The sequence below is a fragment of the Miniopterus schreibersii genome (genome assembly GCF_964146895.1).
Source record: "Miniopterus schreibersii genome assembly, chromosome: 11".
NCBI classification, from domain to species: Eukaryota; Metazoa; Chordata; class Mammalia; order Chiroptera; family Miniopteridae; genus Miniopterus; species Miniopterus schreibersii.
Genome location: NC_138111.1, coordinates 60999696 through 61020269, shown reverse-complemented (window position 1 = coordinate 61020269; position 20574 = coordinate 60999696). Strand labels below are relative to the sequence as shown.

The window sequence follows — 20574 nt, the reverse complement described above, 5'->3', positions numbered from 1 at the left end:
CAGAAGGACAGGATGGTGGCTTGGAAGAAAGGAGTAGCTGTGGAGGTAGGGAGAAGTGTGGGATATGGTAGCAGTTGGAAGGTGAATTTACTGATGTATAATTTATTGATGGATTAGATTAGCAGTCTGAGGGAAAGGGGAGAGTCAAGAATGATCTCTCTTTCTCTTCTTTCTCTCCATTTTGTTGTTTGTTTTTGTTTTTGTTTGCCTATAGCAACTAGATAACTACAGTTGTTATTTTCTGAGATTGGAACAGTGGGTGAGGAGCTTGTCTGGAGTTTACAGGCATGGAAATCTAGATACTTGCCATGTTTTAGAAGTCTCACATTGTTCTGCAACTTCCCTTTTTCTGTCTTCTGTTCATGGACTTCTTTCTATGTCGATACAGACATATCCACCTCACTGTATTTTGAGGGCTGCCCAATATTTCTGGTATGGATGTGCCACTCTTGATTGAACTAGCTCCATCCGAATGGATGTTTGGGTTTTTCCCTTTTTGTGTGTGTGATTATAAAGAATGATACTTAAAAGCTGTATTATTTAGGTCTTGCTATATAACAAAATACCCCAAAACTTAGTGGCTTAAAGATAACGTGTATTATATCAGTTTCTCTGGGTCAGGAATCAGAGCAAAGCAAAGCTGGGTTCTCTAGCTCAGGGTCCTTCACAAGGCTGTAACCGAGGTATAGGCTGGGTCTGCAGTCATCTCAAGGGTCAGCTGGGGAAGGCTCTGAGCTTATTCAGTGGCTGTTGGCAGGATGCAGTTCCTAGTGTCCCGTTGGCCTGAGGGCCTTTAGTCCTGACTGGCTGTTGACTGGAAACCACACTCAGCTCCTTGCCATGTGGGCCTCTCTGTAGGAGAGCTCGCACATGGCAGCGGGCTGCATCAGAGTGAGCAAGCGGAGAGCGAAAGAGTATGTCATCAAGGCAGAAGTCACACTCTTTTATAACCTAATCCCTTTTTCTGTCTTCTGTTCACTGGAATAAGTCACTATGTCCAGCCCTCAATCCAGGTGTAGAGGATTCTTCAAGGGCCATCGATACCAGGAGGCAGAGGTCATTGGGGGCCATTAGAAGTCAGCTGGACACAGTAGTCCACCACCGTTGTCCTTCGATAGGTTGTTAAAGGTGGGTTTGCTGAGGGAAAAGGTATGCATATTCTTAAATTTCAAGTATAACACTAGAATTCTTTTTAAAAGCTTCACTCAAGCCCGGCTGGGCATGGCTCAGCAGTTGAGCGTTGACCTAGGATCCAGGCGATCGGGGTTCGATTCCCGGTCAGGGCACATGCCCGGTTGCGGGCTTGATCAATGACTCTCTCATCATTGATGTTTCTATCTCTCTCTCTCCCTCTCCTTTCCTCTCTCTGAAATCAGTAAAGATATATTTAAAAAAATAAATAAATAAAAGCTTCACTCAAGATTTCAAAGTTCCTTTTGAAGGGATTATTTGCTGCACAGCCTGAGAGGAAGAGCTGTAGATTCTCAAAGAGCCTTCACCGTGAAGACCCCTTCCCTCCCCGTGTTCCTTTTCCTTGCCCCTCCAAAACTCCCCAGGACAGGAAATAGCAGTGTATCTCCTAACAGAAAGGACTGGAAGGTTCTAACCAGCAGGCGCATGCCATGCAGTCGTCATGGCAACTAGCCCAGGGTATGCTGACCTGCGTTGCGCCACTCAAAATGTCCTTGCCTGCACTTGTTTGCTGGCTGGGGTGAGGTCTATTCAGCCAGTCTTCGTGAGAGGGATGGAAAGGTGGCAGACCGGGGAGAGGCAGGTAGGGCTTATAAGGACTAGGGGAATTCTGCTCGAATCTTTTCTCCTAAGCCCTCCATCCTCAGCAGATTTTGGCAGGCCGTGGAGTGATGAGGTGTACATTGATTTATCATCAGTCAGGGAGCACCTGTACTTAAAAGGTCCTCTATGGTTACTGGGATATGGTTGGAAGAAATGCAGATTATCACCAGAATTACTTTATCTTCTTCCCACACAATGCGAGGTGGCTCTATAAAATCAAATACATCCTAAACTTAGACTGAAAAAATGAAACCATTGGTGCTTCAAGTGTCTATGGCTGCTCTCAAGTGCGGTGCCCCAAGTGAAAGCTTAGACTCTCTGGGCAGCTTCCCAAATGAATGCTAAAGTGCTTACTCCTGTGAGCAGGGTGGATGGAGCGAGGAGCTAGGGAGAGCGCATGACCTCTGATAACTTCGAGGGAACATCTTCATGGGGTCCATCATCGACTTTCCCTGTTGGTGTCTAGCCCCTGGGTGGAGAAAAGACTGGAATTCCACTGTACTCTGCTCCCACATTCCACCTTCCGGTCCCCGTGTTGACTCCAGAAGCCATGAGGCCCTCCTTGCTTTGGATCAGTTTAGGGACCTAGCTCTCCGGGCAGCAGATTCATGTCTGCTTGAGATGCCAGCCTAGAGAGCTTCTCTTACTGGACATCTTAAAGGCCAAGGCCCTGCCCTTCTTCCTGTCTGGGCCCTTCTGTGAGCCTGGTGCCACGGGCACAACATGGAGTGACTCCTGCGTCCCAGCATGACCTCACCCCCCCTCCCCACCTCTCCCCCAGGCTCCTGCACAAGTTGTGCTCCCAGCTCACAAGATCTTGCTCCTAGATGAGAAAAACATGTATTTGACTCAGGACAGCGAGGCCAGTCGTGTGGATTGCATTCCAGGCAGAAATGAAAATCCTGGTGCCGAGGCCTTTCAAAGCTGAAATAAATCAGGGCTCCTTGGCCATCCTGCCATGGTCTGTCAGGTTTTGTCTTTTTCTAGAAGCCACGCTGGGTTATGGCAAATTTGGGGAGACCAGCCGAGGACCAGCTCATTGTATAATCTCTCAGTTTCTCCAGTGTGGGAACAGCCATCTTACGACTGAAAATATAAATATTTGCACATGGTGTATCTTTGCCCGTTATGTGAAGGTCTGCATTTGAGATTGCTGAAGTGGCTCAGATGGGTTGTGTTTTTTTACTATGGCCACCTTACTTGTCTTTGTGAAACTCCGTATTTTTCCATCTTCAACTATATTAAACCTTTGACCTTCTTTTAATTGAATAAAGTTGATGGAAGAAATGTTTGTGGTTAAATGCTTATCAGCGTTTTTATAGATTCCTACACCTCCTTCTAAAAGGAACTTGAGTCATCTGGCACTTACATAAAATCAGGCACTCTCTCCACTCTGGGAGCTGCTTGCTCTGTGTGTGTGTGTGTGTGTGTGTGTGTGTGTGTGTGTAATAAAATGCAATTTAAGGAGAGAGTAGGAGGCAACGCACACCTGTTTTGGTCTCTTGCTGGGCGGGTGCTGTTTTCCTAGGAATGGTGTCTGTGTTCCTGTTTTTTTCTGTTCTTTCTTAGAACAAATAGAGGAAATCTCTAATGGAGGCTTTCTCAGCAAGGCTTATTGATGAATGTATAATCTTAAATGAAAAAGAAGTCAGTAATGTGGCTTCCTGGACTCTGTGCTTGGACCAAAAATAAAGCAAGTCCTCACCGCAGGGGTTTGGCTCAGCCCAGTGCCCGCGGAGGCAGTTGTTTGCCACGCTTTGCTTGAGCAGTACATGTCTCTGGGCAAAATTCCCCAGGCGTCTGGGGGCTGGTAAGGGCCTTTTTTTCCTGTAGCTTTCTTTGTTTTTAAGAAGAGTGGTGTCACCCTCACTTGTCATTAAAGAATAGTGTGGGAATAATAAATAAAACTACTCAAAGACAACAAGAGGAAAAACAAAAACCACTACCCTAAATGAATGAAAAAGTTGACACCCATCACGCTTTTGTGGGGTAACCGTTTCCATGCAAGTCAATCTAGAAACTCTGAGAAGATTTACTCTTTGGTTTTTTTATTGTCTTCTATTTTTAACATTTTTGGCAAGTCTACACATTGTGGTTACATAAGAAAATCAGAATGAAGATATTTGGTATTAAAAATGCACCCCTTGACCCAGGATGAGTTTTTTTGGCACTGCTGTGAGAAAGCTTGAGTTCCCATCATAGAATAATAGGTAGGCACGTCCAGTCAGCACAGGCTTTGTGGCCAGCGGCTCCGTGTGGCTCCTTGAGGAGCCTTCTAAATCCGGCTCCTGTTTTTCTAAAAGGCTCCTCTGCCTCGTGGCTGGAGGGAGGTTTTGGTGCATTAGACCTGGGGAGGGAAAGAAAGCTCCTACTGTTCCTAATGCTCAGGGTGTGGCCAAGGTGGGTCAGCCTCGTCAATAACCACTGATTCTACTGAGTGCCTGTAGTGTGTCAGACCCTCTGCTGGCCTCTTTTCACTTACTGTCTTTTTATTATTATTAATTTATTTTCCAATTATAGTTGACAGACAATATTATATTAGTTTCGGGTATATGACAGTGATTAGCTATTTGTATACCTTATGGAGTGATCATTCTGAACATCCAGTACCCATACATAGTTATTACACTATTATTGACTATTTTCCCTATGCTGTACTTTACATCCCCGTGACTATTTTTATAACTGTTCTTTTGTATTTCCTTAATCCCTTCACCTTTCTCACCCTTCCCCCAACCTTTCTACCATCTGACGGCCATCAGTTCGTTCCCTGTATCTAAGAGTTTGTTTCTGTTTTGTTTGTTTGCCTACTGTCTTATTCACCACAATCCTGTAAGGCATAATTAACTACTAGTGTTTTTATAAGGGAGGGAAAGTAGAAAGCCTGTGGAGTCCCCTGTCCAGAAGGGGGGACACATGTATAAATGAATAAGTTCAGGAAAGCATTATGTGAATGATAGGAATGAAAAGCTAATACTTATTACAAACTTACCTTGTGCCTGGTGCTGTGTCAAATGCGTTATTTGGATAATGTCATTTAATTCTCACAACGACACTACAAAATAGATCATTTTATCATCTCCGTTTTATAAAAGAGGAAACTAAAGTTTAACAGTGTTACATAATAAGCTCAAGAGACTGCAGCTCTGAAAATGATAGACCTGGTGTCAAACCCAGGCAGCCTGATCTCAGACTCACTTAACCACCAGCGTGAACAATACAGAGGCCAACAGACACCGAAGGCAGCAGGTGGCGAACGAGCCAGCTCCCCATCGGTGACTCGGCAGGTAGACCGGTCAGGGGAAGGGCCACTCTCAGGTCTCCAGCGTGATTCAGGTTTGTCTTCCTTTTCCCTGAGGATTTTCTGTCATTCTTTCTGCTGGAAATTCAGCTCTCCCGAGGACCTTGTTTCTATCTGCCTGTTCTCCTCAGTAAACGACTGCTGGCCCACAGACCCCTGGATGTGCCAGGCCCGGAGCGTGAGACCCCTGTTTCAGGGAGTTCTTAAATGGTGGCCTGCATTAGGATCAATCACCTACCTCTGAAGGTGAGGTGGGGACCCGAGGGGGCAGCATTTTAAACAAGCATCCGGTCCATCTTGGTTTTCCCGTCTTGATGAGGCAGGTCCAGGGCCAGCTTGAAAGTTGATCAGTGGACAGATGGTCCAGGGTGAGGAGGGGTCGTATCTTTTGCTTCAGCAGCCAGCCACCTCTAGCAGAGACTCCAGAGCTCAAGAGAAGAAAAATGAGAGAAACAGAACAAGTGGGAGGCAGAGCTGGGGGAAGAGCACAGAACTCAAGAAGAGCAGGCAAAACCTGATCCATGGGTTTAAGAGGCAAGGGTTCAATATGAGCGCTGTACGAATGAATAGGAACAGCCATATTAGAGAAGGGTCCAGAGGGAAGGCGCAGGGGTGGGCTGAACCCTCACCGAGGGGCAGTCCTGCACTGTGTGAAGCCTGCTCCCGTGGGCCTGCAGGGGCTGCCTGTTGGGTGAGTGGGCCCTCATTATAAATGGACCAGAAGGGGGGTGGGGCATGAGAATAACATGATTCCAGCTGTTTGGATACAGAGGAAGGGTTATAAATTCAGAACTTTGGAGCAAAGGAAACACAGGAGTGACTTCCTAGCAGCATGGTCAGGAGAGGCTGCTTGGAGGTGGTGGCAGCTCTGCAGACCTTGAAGGCTGAAGGATGGTGGCCGGTGGTGGGTGAGGAAAGGGCCAGTCACTGGCAAGTGCAGTGGGCATTGGGAGTCCATGAGTTGTCTGACTGCTAGAGCCAAACCGCAGGTCCTCAGAGGGGTCTCCGTGGCTGTTGGGAGGCGGTAGACTAAGAGTGAGGGTCCTTCTCCCTGCTTCAACCGCAGAAGAGAGAACTTCTATCAATTTTTATGTAATTGAATCCTGCATAAGAGTTCATTTGCGTAGGGGAAAAAAACGTTATGTTGCTTTTATTTTTAAAAAGGCTTAAAAACTACCCAGGGGATGAAAAAACTGTGTGTGTACAGTTTGTGTTGAAAGAAATAGTTGAGTTGAGTTAAGGGCAGTTTGAAGGGCAGGTAGGTGTGAAGTTTGCTTAAGCATCTGATAGATTCACGGGTTTGTGGAGGGAACACTGCCCCGGAGGTTGAGGCTTTGCTACCAGCTCCAGTCTGGGCTGTGGGCCTCACCTCACTTTTCTGAGCATTAGGTGTGGCTGTGTCTGTTTTTGTATTTTATACATGGAGAGGTTGAATTGAATTGAGTGGTTTTCTAGAGTTCTTCCTGCTATAAAAGGGTATCAGGCATGATCTCGCCATAGGCCTCCCCCTCGGCCACATGAGGGTGGGTGGCGAGAGGAAAATGAACTTCATGGTATTGTGCAGGGTGACTGAGGAACACGGGTCAGGGGCCAGGTAGGCTGCTGACACGTCCCGGTGTGAAGGGGTGCAAAGGGAATGAGGGTGGATGCGGCAGAGGCAAAAGCTTGGGATGGGCAGCAAACTCACAGAAGTAGCGTTTGCAGTAAAGGAGATGATGTGATACATTTCTTGTCATATTAGAGAGAGAAAAAATTCCCAAGCTGAATGACTTCCTTTCATTATTTTTCCTTTGAGGCATATTTTTAAAACTTATTCTTAAAAAAAAAGCATAGCACAGCAGTAGAGGCCTTTGCAGCACCATGCAAAGATGTTCCAGAGATCTATCATGAATTTTCAAACATTCTTTTAAAGCCGGGCTTGCTTCTAAAGGAGCTGACTTTTCAGTGAATGCTGGAAAAGGAAACGTGTGAGCTGTTTGGATTGGCCGGGAAGCACGTGTCAGTGGCTGCTGTTGATCTTTGCCTGGTGTCTCTGTTTTCTGAGGTTTCTTTTGTCGATTGTGTCCCATCATGATTCCAGGAGCATGGCCTGCTCAGCTGGAGGAGGAACTGTTATCTGTGTGGTATTTGATTAGAAATGATTTAGATACATGGTTCTACCACAGAACATAAGCTCCTATTTGTGCTGGGCCCTAGGTTAGGCATTAGTGCTACAGTGAAGTCTCGGGTGTGAGCTGGCCCTCACAGGCTGGTGGAGTAGAGACAAGGGCAGAAATGCGGCGTAGTGTGGGGTCATGATGTGAGTGTGGAGCTCACAGATGCATTGTCGTGTGGGGTCACGGTGTGAGTGTGAGAGAGAAGCACATCTGAGGTGCCGGCGTCACCAGCCAGGAACGACCAGCCATCCCTTCTTTCTTCCCCCCTTCTTTCTCTACCTCTCTCCCCTGACTCTACCAGAGTTTTGAAGTTAAACCAGCAATAAGCTTGAGACAATGAGGCTGGGTGAGGGAGAGACCTTATCGGGCGCAAGTGTTTAGATCCCCCATGGAGAGAGCACGGGCCCTGGACAGTAGCCACCCGCAGAGCGTGGGGTGCCAACCCTGATGCTTGCTGACTCGTGGAATGTTTCGGAGCAACTCAGAGGAGGCTGTTCATTCGCACAGCGCCTGAGGCTGGGCAGTAATGGGGTTGTCTCTCTTGTCTGAGAAAGTTCTTGAAAAGACTGTGCGTGCCTGATAGGTAGACTCAGAACTTCTGCAGATAAGTAGGTTGTGCTTGAGCTAATGTCATAATGAAGGTCTTCCAAAAAACGGCTAACTTTGATTAGGATGGGAGCCTCTAAGAGGGCCTCCAATAAACAACACGACTCCTCTCTACATGGCTTCGGAAGGAGTTGACTGAAGCAACAGAAACCAGTCATCCTGCTGCTTATAGAAGCCAGGCTGGAGGACATAGCTCTAGGTCTGCTGGCCCAGTGAGTGGTGCTGAGTCTAAAAGCTACATTTACCCACCTTTTCGCACGTCGAGCTGGATGGAGCAGGCCTCCTCCCTTCAGAAAGCTGGGGAAGAGCCAGTAGCACACTCCTGGAGGGCAGGCTCCGGGAGGTACAGCTTGCAGCTGAGCATGCCAGGCTGGTTGTTCTCAAATTCACCAATTAAGTGAATTAGTTCCTCCCCCTCCCCCGTGGCAACATTAGTGAAAGGCCAGAGAAAGGCCAGTCTGGTGCTCAGGGAAAATCCTTCCTCTTAAAAACCAGGAGTGAGGAAATGGAGTTGTCCTCTAAAAGTTTCAAGCTTTTATACATTTTGAGGGTCAGGTGCTCAGGTCTTGTGGGAAAGAAGTCAAAGAACAGACCAGGTATGGTTGGGATCCCTACTGACCATGAAGCTAGTTAATAATATGAGAAATAATATGGTAAATGAGAAATCAGGATTGATAAATACAGCACTGACATTTGCCCATCTCTACTTATCCCACTCATGCCCCAAACATGCTGTGATATTCGTATTAATACCCTCATTTAACTGAAGAAGAAATTGCAACAGGGATAATATTTTAGCCCAGAGGGTAACTAGTTAAGGGCAGAGTCTAGGCTCAAAAGGTAGGGCTCTCCCCAGTCCTCCAGGTGGCACCTCGTTTACAATTACTTGTTTGGTTCTATTTTATTTCAAACCTCTTTTGTAGTTGCTGTGGGCATGTTCAGGAGTGTAGAGAGGATAGCATCATTAATTATTTGCCTCAGTGTTATCCTCTTGTCCATCTGTTTTCACCTCAGCAGACTGAAAAGCTCCCAGGTAGATGGTTGTCTCTTCTCTCTTGAGAGTTTCTGGGGATGCAACCTTAATCCTCCAGCCAGATAACTAATCACAAAGTTATTCTTGTTATCAGAACACAGAGATCACAGCTGGCTTATAACCTAAAATCTTGTATTAAATGTAAAGCATTTCAAAATTTAGAATAAGAACTTTTATACTTTATTCTAAAAAGTGTTTGCCCTGGTATAGCAAAATTCCTGAAATAATATTGCAGTAGATTTTATTACATGAAAAATTATTGGAATTCCCTCACAATGTTAAGCTAAGTGAGTTATAGATATTGAGGAATATTGACTCTCCATCAGGTTATTTAGATTAATGCTATTTCCTTTTGTGCGAGCATGAGACGTCCACCCAAGTGGAGCAAGAAGGAAGTGCTGATTTTATTCTTTGCTCCTAACCAGGGCTGCGTCACTACCCCTTCCTCCTGCCCTACCTCTTGCTAATAAGCACACATTTGCATGGAAATGAAGTCTTTTCATTACTCCTGTCATTTCTTGGGGTCACGTCAAAAGTTGTAGTTCCTTTTGTTGCTCATCACCGTGTTAATAACTATGTAATAGTTTTCCATTTACAAAGTTCTTTCCCGGGCAGTGTCTCTTTAAATTTTCACAGTAACCTTGAGAAATAAGTTCCATTATCTTTGCAGTAGTCAAAACTGAGATTCATAAAGGGTTTCTTGTCCAAAGACATTGCCAGTTAGAGTCATGGCCAGAACCTGAACCCAGGTCATCTGACTAGATCACAAAGGTTCAAGAAACACATGTCTTTGCAAGTGGCATGGGACTGTGTACTAGGTCTATGTTTCTCCCATCCCCTTCTCCAACCCCCTCAGATGTGCCCTAGAAGTTTCCCTGGTGTGTGTGTGAACTACGCAACTGTCTGAAGAGGCGGCCTTAATTGGGGTGTGAAGAGTTTTGGAGTCAGTTTGGCTACTTAATCTTCCTGTTTCTCAAGTGTCCCTACGTGTAAAATGGGGGAAATAATAATGCCTAACTCATTGGGTTGTTGGGAAAATTAAAATAAATAGCAAAATAAATGTGAGTTATTGTTCCTGTTACGTAATTAAGTTGAATAGAATTTTAAGCGTTCTAAGATTCTAGGCGGCTGCTTGGCCTCTCAATAATCTGACTATTGAAACTTGCATCATAATGTGATTGTAATTACTCAGTGCCCACTATGTTCCAAACATTTTCCAGATACCCTCTTGCATTTTCACAGCAACCCCGCAGTTGCTGTGCTGTTAGCTACTTGGCTATATTGCTTCTAAATGTTGCCTGCAGTTGGTGTCAATATTACCCACCACCCCCAAGTTTAAAACAGTGCCCTTTTGAAAATTAAGACTGTGTTTTCTAATTTTCAGTTTTCTAGCCCATTTTGTACTCTCCACTCCCCTTCAACAATCTCTTGCAGTGGTTCCAGATGTCATATATAAGTTCCCATAGTGCCAGGGATAAAAATTTTCCAGTCGCTAAGATTCAAATTCACTTAGAGTGGCTAAGATTAAATAAGTCTCTTGACAGTTACAGGAACCAACTTCTTAAATCTGAATATTTTTTTTTTAAAGCAAGCCTTTTCCAAGAAAGAATTGGCATACCCTGTCTCAAAGAGGAAAGAAATGGTCATTGACAGTGACCTTTATCCCAGTACCAGGTGGAGGTTCTGAGTGACGTCACATTAGCTATATACACCTGTGCTTGAAAAAGTAAAAGTATATTCTTTCTGCCTTAATCTTTTTTTTAATTTCAGCTATTATATTAGCTCTATCTATAGTTCCTTCCCCAGCCTCCATTCTCTTAGCTCCACCTGCCTTAGGTATCATGTTCTCAAATCATGTCTTTTTTTTTTAACCACAAAAATATTTTCTAGCTAGTCCAGAGATCTGGAAGTAATAAAGTAAGTGGTAAATGACTCGGAGTTTTTAATTCTTTGGAAAATTTATTAAAACAATTAGTACGTCTTTCATAAATTATAAGTGGGTCAACTGAGCATTTATCTTATAATAATTTTACCTTTACTATTTATTTTTAAAACTGTGGTAAGATTGGCTCAATCTTGCCCAGGCGTGGACCAAAGGTTTGCCATCTTCCTCATTACTGGGCATGCGAGCCGGTCCCTGCTGGCTCAGGAAGGCCTTTATTTAAGAGATCTTTATTCCCTTTAAGAAAACATATTTTTAAAAATCGGCAGAACATGAATACATAGTGAATGGAACCGCACCAAGTAGATCCCACCCTTTTCTGTCTTCTACGTTTCCCCACCCCTGCGCGTCTTCTTCTGAACGGCGACGCTTTGGGCTTGTGGGACAGACTCACCGTGGGCCTGGGCTGCAAGCACCTGTGCACTGAGCAGCCCCTCCTGTTGCTGCTGCTGCAGTGTGCACGGCCCCACACGATGCTTTTATCTCTGGAATATTTACTCCTATTTTAACGCTAAAGTGATCTCCTAAATAAATAAACAGACGAAACCATGAGAATGCAACTTGAATGGACGTTGAAGAACTAGAAAGTGGTGGGGGAGTAAAGGACATGTGACAGACTCCTGTAGGGCTGCACCTCTTTGCCTGGACTTGCTTTGTGTTCTGAAATAACATGGACTTTCGAAAGCTCTTCAATCATGCCTGTCTTTGAGTATTAAAAGGAAGCGCAGCCCGGCTGGGCGTGGCTCGGCGTTTGAGCATCGACCTAGGATCCAGGTGATCAGGGTTCGATTCCCATTCAGGGCAAATGCCTGGGTTGCAGGCCCGATCCCCAGTCAGGGCCATGCAGGAGGCAGCCGATCAATGCCTCTCTCATCATTGATGTTTCTATCTCTCTCTCTCCCTCTCCTTTCCTATCTCTGAAATCAAAGATATATATTTTTTTTAAAAAAAAGAAGCAATATTTCTGCTAACTAATCTAAAATGCAACAAGATGGCAGATCAAAGTTGAGGAGGCAGATTAGTTGGACAACAGCAAGGACAGAAAAGCAAGGCTGCTTCTCAGGCAGGAATCTCCAATTCAGGGATTGCCTAGTGAGCAAAGATGACACCTAACAAAACAATACGTAGGCAAGAGTGAAACAATACGTAAATGTTGATAGAAGCACATTTTTAGGCACATCCTTTATTGGAGCCTGGGAAGGTCAGATGATGTTCATTTTATTCACACCTACATACTCCTTTAAAATAAAAACCTAATATACTTTTATTCAATATTTTGGGCATGAGAAGAAGGTTCCATGGACTATTCCAGCCATAAAGAGAAAAATATAGAGGGAAGTTGGGAAATCGGACTAGTAGGTCTTCAGTTCTGAAGAGCTGGAATTTTAGGTGACAGTGGAAGGCAATAGCCCATTTGATAGAGACATTGGACAGATGTCTAGATCTTTCAGGAAGGGACCCTTCACAGCAGCCCAGCAGCTGGTAATATCCAAGTTCAGTGAGCTGGCAGAGAGTTTACAGGTGGAGATGGAGCCCCCGGAAAACTAAAGACAGGAGGTCCAATTTGATTTCATGTCTGTGGTTTTCCTCTTGTACAAAGGGTTCTCCAGTCACTGTCATTTACACATTCATTCAGCAAGTACTTGGCGAAGTTGGCTCTGTGCCAGGCACCACCCTAGCTCCTGGGGCCTCAGCAATGACGACGACACAGTGCCTTCCTCTTGTGGGATACTTCTGGGGCATTTGTCTTATGACCTTCCTGTAATGAATTGCCCTGCCAGCTGGTCCTGCCAGGAGGAATCCTTCATCCCGCAGATGAGATATTAACCTCTTTGCCCCCAACTAATATCAGCATCAGTCCCTCTTCTCCCTGTCCTGCCCACCCTCCTGTGGCTCTCAGGATTGAACGGGAGATTTGTTTTATTCCTGCCTTATCCTTGGCAAGGACTCTGATTTTTTAACTAATAAGGCAGATCACATCAATAGGAAAAGAAAAGGAAGAACTTCCCTTGCCAGCGTTGCTTAGTTACCTTGTCAACATTCCCTTACAGCCGGGCTGAATTCTCTCTGCATATTTTTATAGTGCACATCATATTTTATTGCTATAATTGATCTATTAAGCAGAAAATATGGAGAACACATGGGGCTCCTGTCAATGTTATGCTGTTTATTTGGATTTCCATTTTTCTCTTTCCGAAGACCTCACCCCTTATCATCTTTTTTCATCCCTAACCTGGGTAATACTGTGAAGGAATCACATCACTATTTATATTGGTGCATTTAACTCTGTAGCATGAAAAGCCAAAGCCAAGAAACTGACCTCAAAAATAGATGTCAAATTGTGGACTTTTCAATGGCAGGGACCAAGTTTTCAGTACCTCTGTATCCTTTGTGCTTTAGCCCCATGTCTGGCATGTAAAAAGGCCTTCAGTAAGTGTTTATTGGTTTAAAGAGCCATTGGTTTCACATATTTATTGAGAGCTGGCATCGTAGTGGGTGCTGCTCATAACATAGAATTTGCTTATAGTTTCTACCCAGGGGGCAAAACTTATGACTTGTTCTTTTCTTCCTGGAGGCGACAGGACAGAGAATAATGATGTGTTGTTGCCACCATGACATTTTATTTAGCCCAAGTGGTTTTTCTGCATGAGGCTGCAGTAGCAGTACCAGCAGCGCTTTCCATCTGTTATTTATGAAAGGTACTCACTGGGAACCTCCTAGCTTCTGGGTGCTGCGCAGTCCAAATCAACAGAGATCAAAAGACCCGGTCATTGTCACCATCTGCCAAGGCCATTGTATTCAAAACAGTGAGTCTCTTTCTCAAACACACATGCAAACTCAGCTGAAGACGGTTTGTGATGCCAACAACACAACAAATGGAAGTTTATTTAATCCCCCCTTTACCCCGCCAGTCAGGCACCCCTTCAGCCTAGTGTTCCTCAAAGCATATACTTCTCCTTAGATTGTATGAAAATGCAGACTTAGATCTACTAAGTCTGGGAGGAGGCCCAAGAGTCTGCATTTTTAATGAGATCTCTTAGGTCAGGCCTTGATAGTTAAAGCGTCATCCATGGACCAGTAAATTGGGCTTGTTAGAAATGCAGACTCTTAGGTGCCATCTCAGACCTACTGGATCAGAACCCGGATTTTAACAAGATCCCACATTCACACTGAGAAGCACCGAACCATTTGATATGCTTACAGTATAAATTATAGGCCGGGGGCCCCATGGTGCTTTGGCTTGGAAAATAAGGCCAGGTAGATTTCCGGTCCCCATTTCCATTTCAAAACTCTTGGGTACCCACCCCAGTGCAGCACCTGACACTCGGATAAAGGCACAGGCAGATGCCTCTTTGGTTAGTCGTCCAGGGGCGTGATGAATTTGTTCTCCATCCTGGATTGCCATTGGCCCGCCGACCAGCCTTACCCCGTCTCCAGAGAGCTTCATTCTAGACAAAAGGTTTGGCCGAAAGAGACGTCTCACGTCTGAGCATGTCAGAAATATAACATATTTGGAACAAGCCCTGGGGGATCAGTTTTCTCATCTACGAAGTGGAGACAGCAGTGAGGACCAGTCTCTCAGGGCTTTGCGACAAGGACTCGCTTTGCTATGACTGTTCTGTCTTATTCACACGCTCTCATCAGAGATGCCAGCGGCACTTGAGAGCCTGGCACGGTGTGGAGGCAGGTCTGCATACTAGTGCCCGTGGAGGCAGACACCCCAGGCATCAGGCCGTGGGGAAACGGCAGTTAGTGACAGCCAGGGTCATGTGCGGAGCAAAGATTGCTCTGAGGACCCTGGAACCGATGGCACCCTCATGATCAAAAAACAGAACAAGTCTTATTTGCTAGACGCATGAGGGGGTGGCTGTTGGGTTGTTGCTGCTTTATTGTCAGCAGCTAAGTGTTTGTAATACAGAAGGACCATTGTCTCTTTTAAAAGAAAAAACAAAACAAAAAAACAAGGCTCACCATCCTTTCCTTGTCTTCCCAACCTCTAACTCATATTTTTATTTTGCAAATACCCTTTAAAGGCCCTCAGTTTTCTTAAGCCTCTTTTCAGATAGGCCACGCCCTTGGAAGGTGTAGTTGTGAAGAGATTACCCTTTATTTTTCTAGAATTTCAGAGTTTGTGTGGTGATATTCTTCCTGATGACACCCCGTGACGTACCCAGGGGTGTGATTTCAGTCTTGGGCAGAGAGTGTCACGTTACCTGCTTTTCTACATGGGTTTTTTGGTGGGGGGGTATGTATGCTCAATGCCATTCGAGGAAGGGGGAAAACACAGCATCATGTGGAATTTCAGGGAAAACCTAATGAAGAAGTGAGTAGGCAGAGTGGAAGGGAGTGTCCGGGGGGCTTTTTGCTGAATGGTCAGCAGTTCTGAACCAGGAGCAGAGTCTGTGAGAGGAAATCGGAACGCCTCAGCTGTTTGTTTTGTTTTGTTTTGTTTTGTTTGAGGATTGTTTTCTTTTGCCTGAATAACTAAGGTTGAATAAGTCACCAAGCCATGTTTGAGCACAGAATGATAGAAGCCCTTCTAAGAAGGGAAAGAGCGCTACAGTCCATCTTAAGGTGTTTTACTCCAAGTCCAGATTTCATGATGGGGCCTCTGAATCTGGCCACGGCCTTGGCTCATTTTGCTAGAACTTGACCCATGAGTTGATCAGTTTATCTCCTCTGTGTTTCTAGGACACAGGACACAGTCTTTACCTCCAGCCAGTCTATACTTGTGATCTCTGGGGAGTGTGTATATGGAAGCTTCATGTAAAGGAACTTCATGAATCAGCAAGAAAGACAGGTTGAAGGGCATCACTTTTTAGAATATAAGACCGTGTGGAAAGAGCATTTGCTAGGAGTGAAGAAACTGGATTTCAATCCTAACCATGCCCCCTACTAGCTATGGGACCTTGTTAGTCAAGTAATTTTACCTCTTGGAGACCCAGAGATAATGATACCAGCTACAAATCTGCTATGCCTACTGTAAGTCTACTATAAACCACCAGAATTTTGTGTCAAATGGAGAAGAGAGCATTGAGGCGTTAAAGGCTGTGCTGTCCAATATGGTAGCCACTAGCCATATGTAGCTATTTGAATTTAATTAAAATGAAATAAAAGGAAAAATTCAGTTCCTCAGTCACACCAGTCACATTTTTAAGTGCTTAATAGCCACATGTGGCTTGTGGGTACCATATTGGACAAAGATACAGAACATTTGCATTATCACAGAAAATTTATGGGACAGCTCTGCCTTGAAGTGCTATCTAGGATGTGATATTAAGGACATAAAAGATGCCAGATTTTAGGGGGGATAAATACTGTCATAGTTAAGGATTCTTGGAAACAAACAGGACCTACTCAAGTTAGCTGAAGTAAAAAAGGGACTTACTTTATTAATTCAGGAAAAACTTATGGTTCCCAAGTCCTGGAATCATAGCTAGGCTTTAAAAGGAATTAGAAGCAGTTCCTAGAATATTATCAGGAACTAAGGGAGTCACTGTCTCCTTCTACTGTCTCTTTTTCTCTCATCTTCTTCCTGTGGTCACTTGGGTGCTTGTCTCTGTGTTTCTGTATGTCGATGGCTTCTCCCATCTCCTCTTCTTCCTCTCTTTCTGCTTCCGTCATCCCTCCCCTCTCTGCAGACCAGCTTTCTCAACCACACTATACATGGTCCAAATAGGCTCAACTAGACCTGGTTCACATCACTTCTCAGGGATAATGTATGACAAAGGCTGGCTCCTGATTCCAGATTCCCAGGAGGAATATTCTTATTAGCCAGCTTGGTGTGATAACCACCAACCAGCTGAATCCAGGCGTATGGGGGCAGTTGCCCCATGCTAGTTCAGTAGGGGAAGGGGGGGGGGTAGGTGCTCTCAAAAGGAGCCTATGTGGGATGGGTTTGGGTCATTGGCTACCATACTCATCCTTAACACCTTGGAGAGGGCCATTGAGCCTATGATCACACAGGGAGGAGTAACCAGAGATTTGACCAAGGTCATGAAGAAAAGGAGTGTGATGCCATTTCTTATTTGGTTATTTATATGGTTTGAATCAACAATACAGATTCCCAGGGGTTTGGCTTAACTTCCACATCCCCGGATGGAAGTGGGCACAGCCAAATGCAAGGTGGAAACCTGGCCTAAGCCTTTGTCATTTCTTAAATGCAAAATAGGAACTTATGAGACCCTTTTCTCTTCTGCCTTTAGGAAGAAACATGAGATCCACCTGGAAATCACTTAAGAGGAAGACGGAAGGGGCCCTTTAAAATAGATCCGCAGCTGAGGGCCGCAAGGCTGGGGCCAGAGGGCTGGCAGTGGAAGACTCTGTTGGGTTGTGATCTCTCACTGAGAAGCTCCAGGTGCTTTTTTGCTTCCTGCAAAACAAAGGAAGAAAAGGAGACGACCATGTCGATAGCTCTCAAGCAGGTGTTCAACAAGGACAAGACCTTCCGGCCCAAGAGGAAATTTGAACCTGGCACACAGAGGTTTGAGCTCCACAAACGGGCTCAGGCGTCCCTCAACTCGGGCGTGGACCTGAAGGCGGCCGTGCAGCTGCCCAGCGGGGAGGACCAGAACGACTGGGTGGCCGTGCATGTGGTGGACTTCTTCAATCGGATCAACCTCATCTACGGCACCATCTGCGAGTTCTGCACCGAGCGGACCTGTCCTGTGATGTCAGGGGGCCCCAAGTATGAGTATCGGTGGCAGGATGACCTCAAGTACAAGAAGCCGACTGCACTGCCCGCTCCCCAGTACATGAACCTTCTTATGGATTGGATCGAGGTCCAGATCAACAACGAAGACATCTTTCCAACATGTGTGGGTAAGTCCATGATCAGCTTCTTGGTTATTTTGTCACATCCCACCCAAGCTCAGAAGGTTTGCAGAACCTTCTTTCAGGACTGCCTTTGAACGCTGGATACCACACATCATCAATCAATGTTTCCCTAAATTCCATCTCTCACCTAACTGCAATTCCTTTTTCCGTATCTAAGAACCTCATTGAAATTTTGAAAAATATTGTTTGTGGACCACTCACAATAATGTCATGGACCTCAGTCATGAAATTACACATACCACATGCTGGGGAACATTGACTTGGTGAAATGTTAGATTTTATCTTGCTGGCTTCCTTAGGACTAGACTCCAAACCCACAGCCATCCTGGTAAGGTTCTTATTATTTGACTAATTAAGTAGGTAGAGTTACATTCCCTCTGGTGCAGTTACTGGTATTCATCTCTCAGGTTAAGAAATCCTAGTATGAGAAGTCATGGATTTGTTTGGGGATCAATCGAACAAGGGATTTGCATTCTGGGAAAATAAAGATCCTGCCATTCTGTTGATCATAGGTGATTAATTCCAGGTTGTGTTAACTTTGGACCCTTGTGTAGTTGCTAGATCCACCAACCCACCAGGACACTTGACATGCAAATACTTTTGTTTCCCGTGTGCTGCGAGTCATAAAACTCTTCAAGGGGAAGGGCCAAACCTTTTCTACCCCTTGTATTTCTTTATGCTGCTGATCATTGGAGTTTCCATGCACTGACAGACTGAATTTAAAATTCCGTGTTTTTTTAAGCCCTAGGTTCAGGGGGAAAGAGCAGTCTCCTTACTTCCATTGTCCTAGCTCCAGTGTCTAGCTAGCATGGTGCCCGGAAACCCTCACAGGCGCGCAGGAAATATTTGTGGAATGACTGGGAAAATACTTGTGCTGTTAGAAAGTATTCTGAAAAAGCTCTGAGATGGTTGGGGTATAAGAGAAGCATTTGAAACACATTGCTGAAATCACCTCTGGTTGGGCTGTGTGTGTCCCCACGTGGCATATGGAAAGTTGAGGTGGGGCACATGGAAATAATTAAGTGAATACCAGAAAAAAAAGTGTATAAATTGATGAAGGCAGTGCCGGCATCTTAAAATACTCAGCACACAGAGCAATTTGCTCAGACACATGGTGTTGCCTTGACTTGTCCAGTCCCCTCATGCTCCTTCTCTCTGCTGTCCCTTGTGAAGAAGGAGGGGGGTTGCTAACCCTGACTCACCAGAGTGGGAGGAAGAAGGCAGGTGTCCAACCCCCCCAGCCCCCCACCCCACCCCGCCAGCCATATAATAGGCACCTCAGAGGGGCGGGATCTCTTAGGTTCCTGTCTTTTTGCACTTTCCTTGACTGTCAGAGGCTTCTTTTGTTGTAGGGAAGAGTTCTTCTTTTCCGAAAGCATTACGAGCCACTGCTCATGCTCTGTGCAGAACACATGGTAGCAGGAAAGATAAATCAGTGTGGGCCAGGGGACCTCCTCTTTGCCCTTCCCCCTCTGTTCCTGCTCCTTGATGCTTTGAACTCCAGCACTTCTGCTCTCTCTTGCAGCTCCGGTTACCACACAGAGCTGGTGGCCAGAAACAACATCACTGGGCCTTGGTGTGTTACTTGAGAGTGAGGAAGCTTCTAGAGGTGGTTTTAGACTTTGCTTGGAGGCAATGTCTCCATGTCCCCCAGAGTGATTGGCTTTGCTATCTTTCTCTAGACATTTTTTTAGCCGTTCGATGGGTTTGGGGAGCATACTCACCTGATCAAAATCCTTCCCAGTTTATGCCCCATAGTGGACCAGTGTTCTAAGAGATCTTAGTAGGTGTACCGTGATTTCTTTTTCCCCATGAAAAAAGAAATGCTGAGAAATGCTGAGTGAAACTGATTTCTTTATTGCAGGACTTTAAATATGCTAATATGCATTATAAATCTCCAAGAAAGGAATAATACTTTAGTATGTGGTGTTTCCTAATCTGAACCTGCTGGCTTTTTTTTTTTTTTTTTTAATGGAACACCATTAGCATCTTTTGGGAAATGTGGATCTATATAAATTAGAGTTGTCACACTTTTGTTTGTATCAGAATTACTTGGGGCTTCTGTTAAAAATGTAAATTCCTTGGTCCTTCCCCTTAACAACTAAATTAGAATCTCTTAGGTAAGACCTAAGAATTTGCACTTTCTGTAAGAACCCATCACTCTTTCCTCTGCGTATTGTAACAGCCCAGAATGCTTTTCATTCCCCAGAAACAGTTCGTTTCTTTCCTCTCTGGCTTCATCCACTCTGTCTCCTCCTTCTGGAGTCACCATCTTCTCTGTCCTCACGCATCCTTTATACTGTGTCTTCTTCCACCTTGTGAGTGTAAGCCCCTTAGAGTTACGGGAGATGTCATTCATTTGACTGTCCCAGCCCTAATCCAGTCTCGGTGCCTTATCCGTTGTTGAATGGGTGGGTGGATGAGAGAAAGGGTGGAAAAATAATCTTTATAAAGTGCCAACACATCTGTGCTACCGGTGATCAAAGAGAAATTAAACAATTGCCTCTGAATCCCTTTATTATTACCCTGGGTATTTTGTGCACCTTGCCTCCACAAAGTTTAATTTTCCCTGTTTAACTTTTCCAAGGCGAAATGTTAGGGGCCAGTAAAAGCCACCAACCATCCACCATCACCCTGAGGGTCTTCATCAGCCTCCTGCTCACCTCTGTTATTTGCCCTCAGACCATATTTTTGCAACCGTTTGAAATAAGTTATCTTCAGGAGCCACTTTCTTTGTTAGAGTTCACTTCCTCCTGGCCTTCCTCCCCCTGACCCAGCCTACTTTTCTTCTCTTTGATCTTTGTGCCGCTGTGAGTCATCATTATCCTGAAAATGATCTAGACATCCGTCAGGAGAAAGTAAAAGAAGAATCCTCAGAAAACAGCAGACCCTGGGGGGGTGCGAC

General features: G+C 45.1%; 1 protein-coding gene across 5 annotated transcripts in view; it reads left to right on the top strand.

Annotated features, from left to right (window-relative positions):
• The window catches only part of MOB3B (MOB kinase activator 3B), a 179537-nt gene that overhangs the window by 49179 nt on the left and 109784 nt on the right, over positions 1 to 20574 (top strand). For all 5 annotated transcript variants that reach the window (XM_081151497.1, XM_081151495.1, XM_081151498.1 and 2 more), the window contains exon 2: positions 17039 to 17654. In XM_081151497.1, coding sequence (XP_081007623.1) covers positions 17237 to 17654 — 418 coding nt within the window. In that variant the 5' untranslated portion in view covers positions 17039 to 17236. The remainder of the gene's footprint in view (positions 1 to 17038; positions 17655 to 20574) is intronic.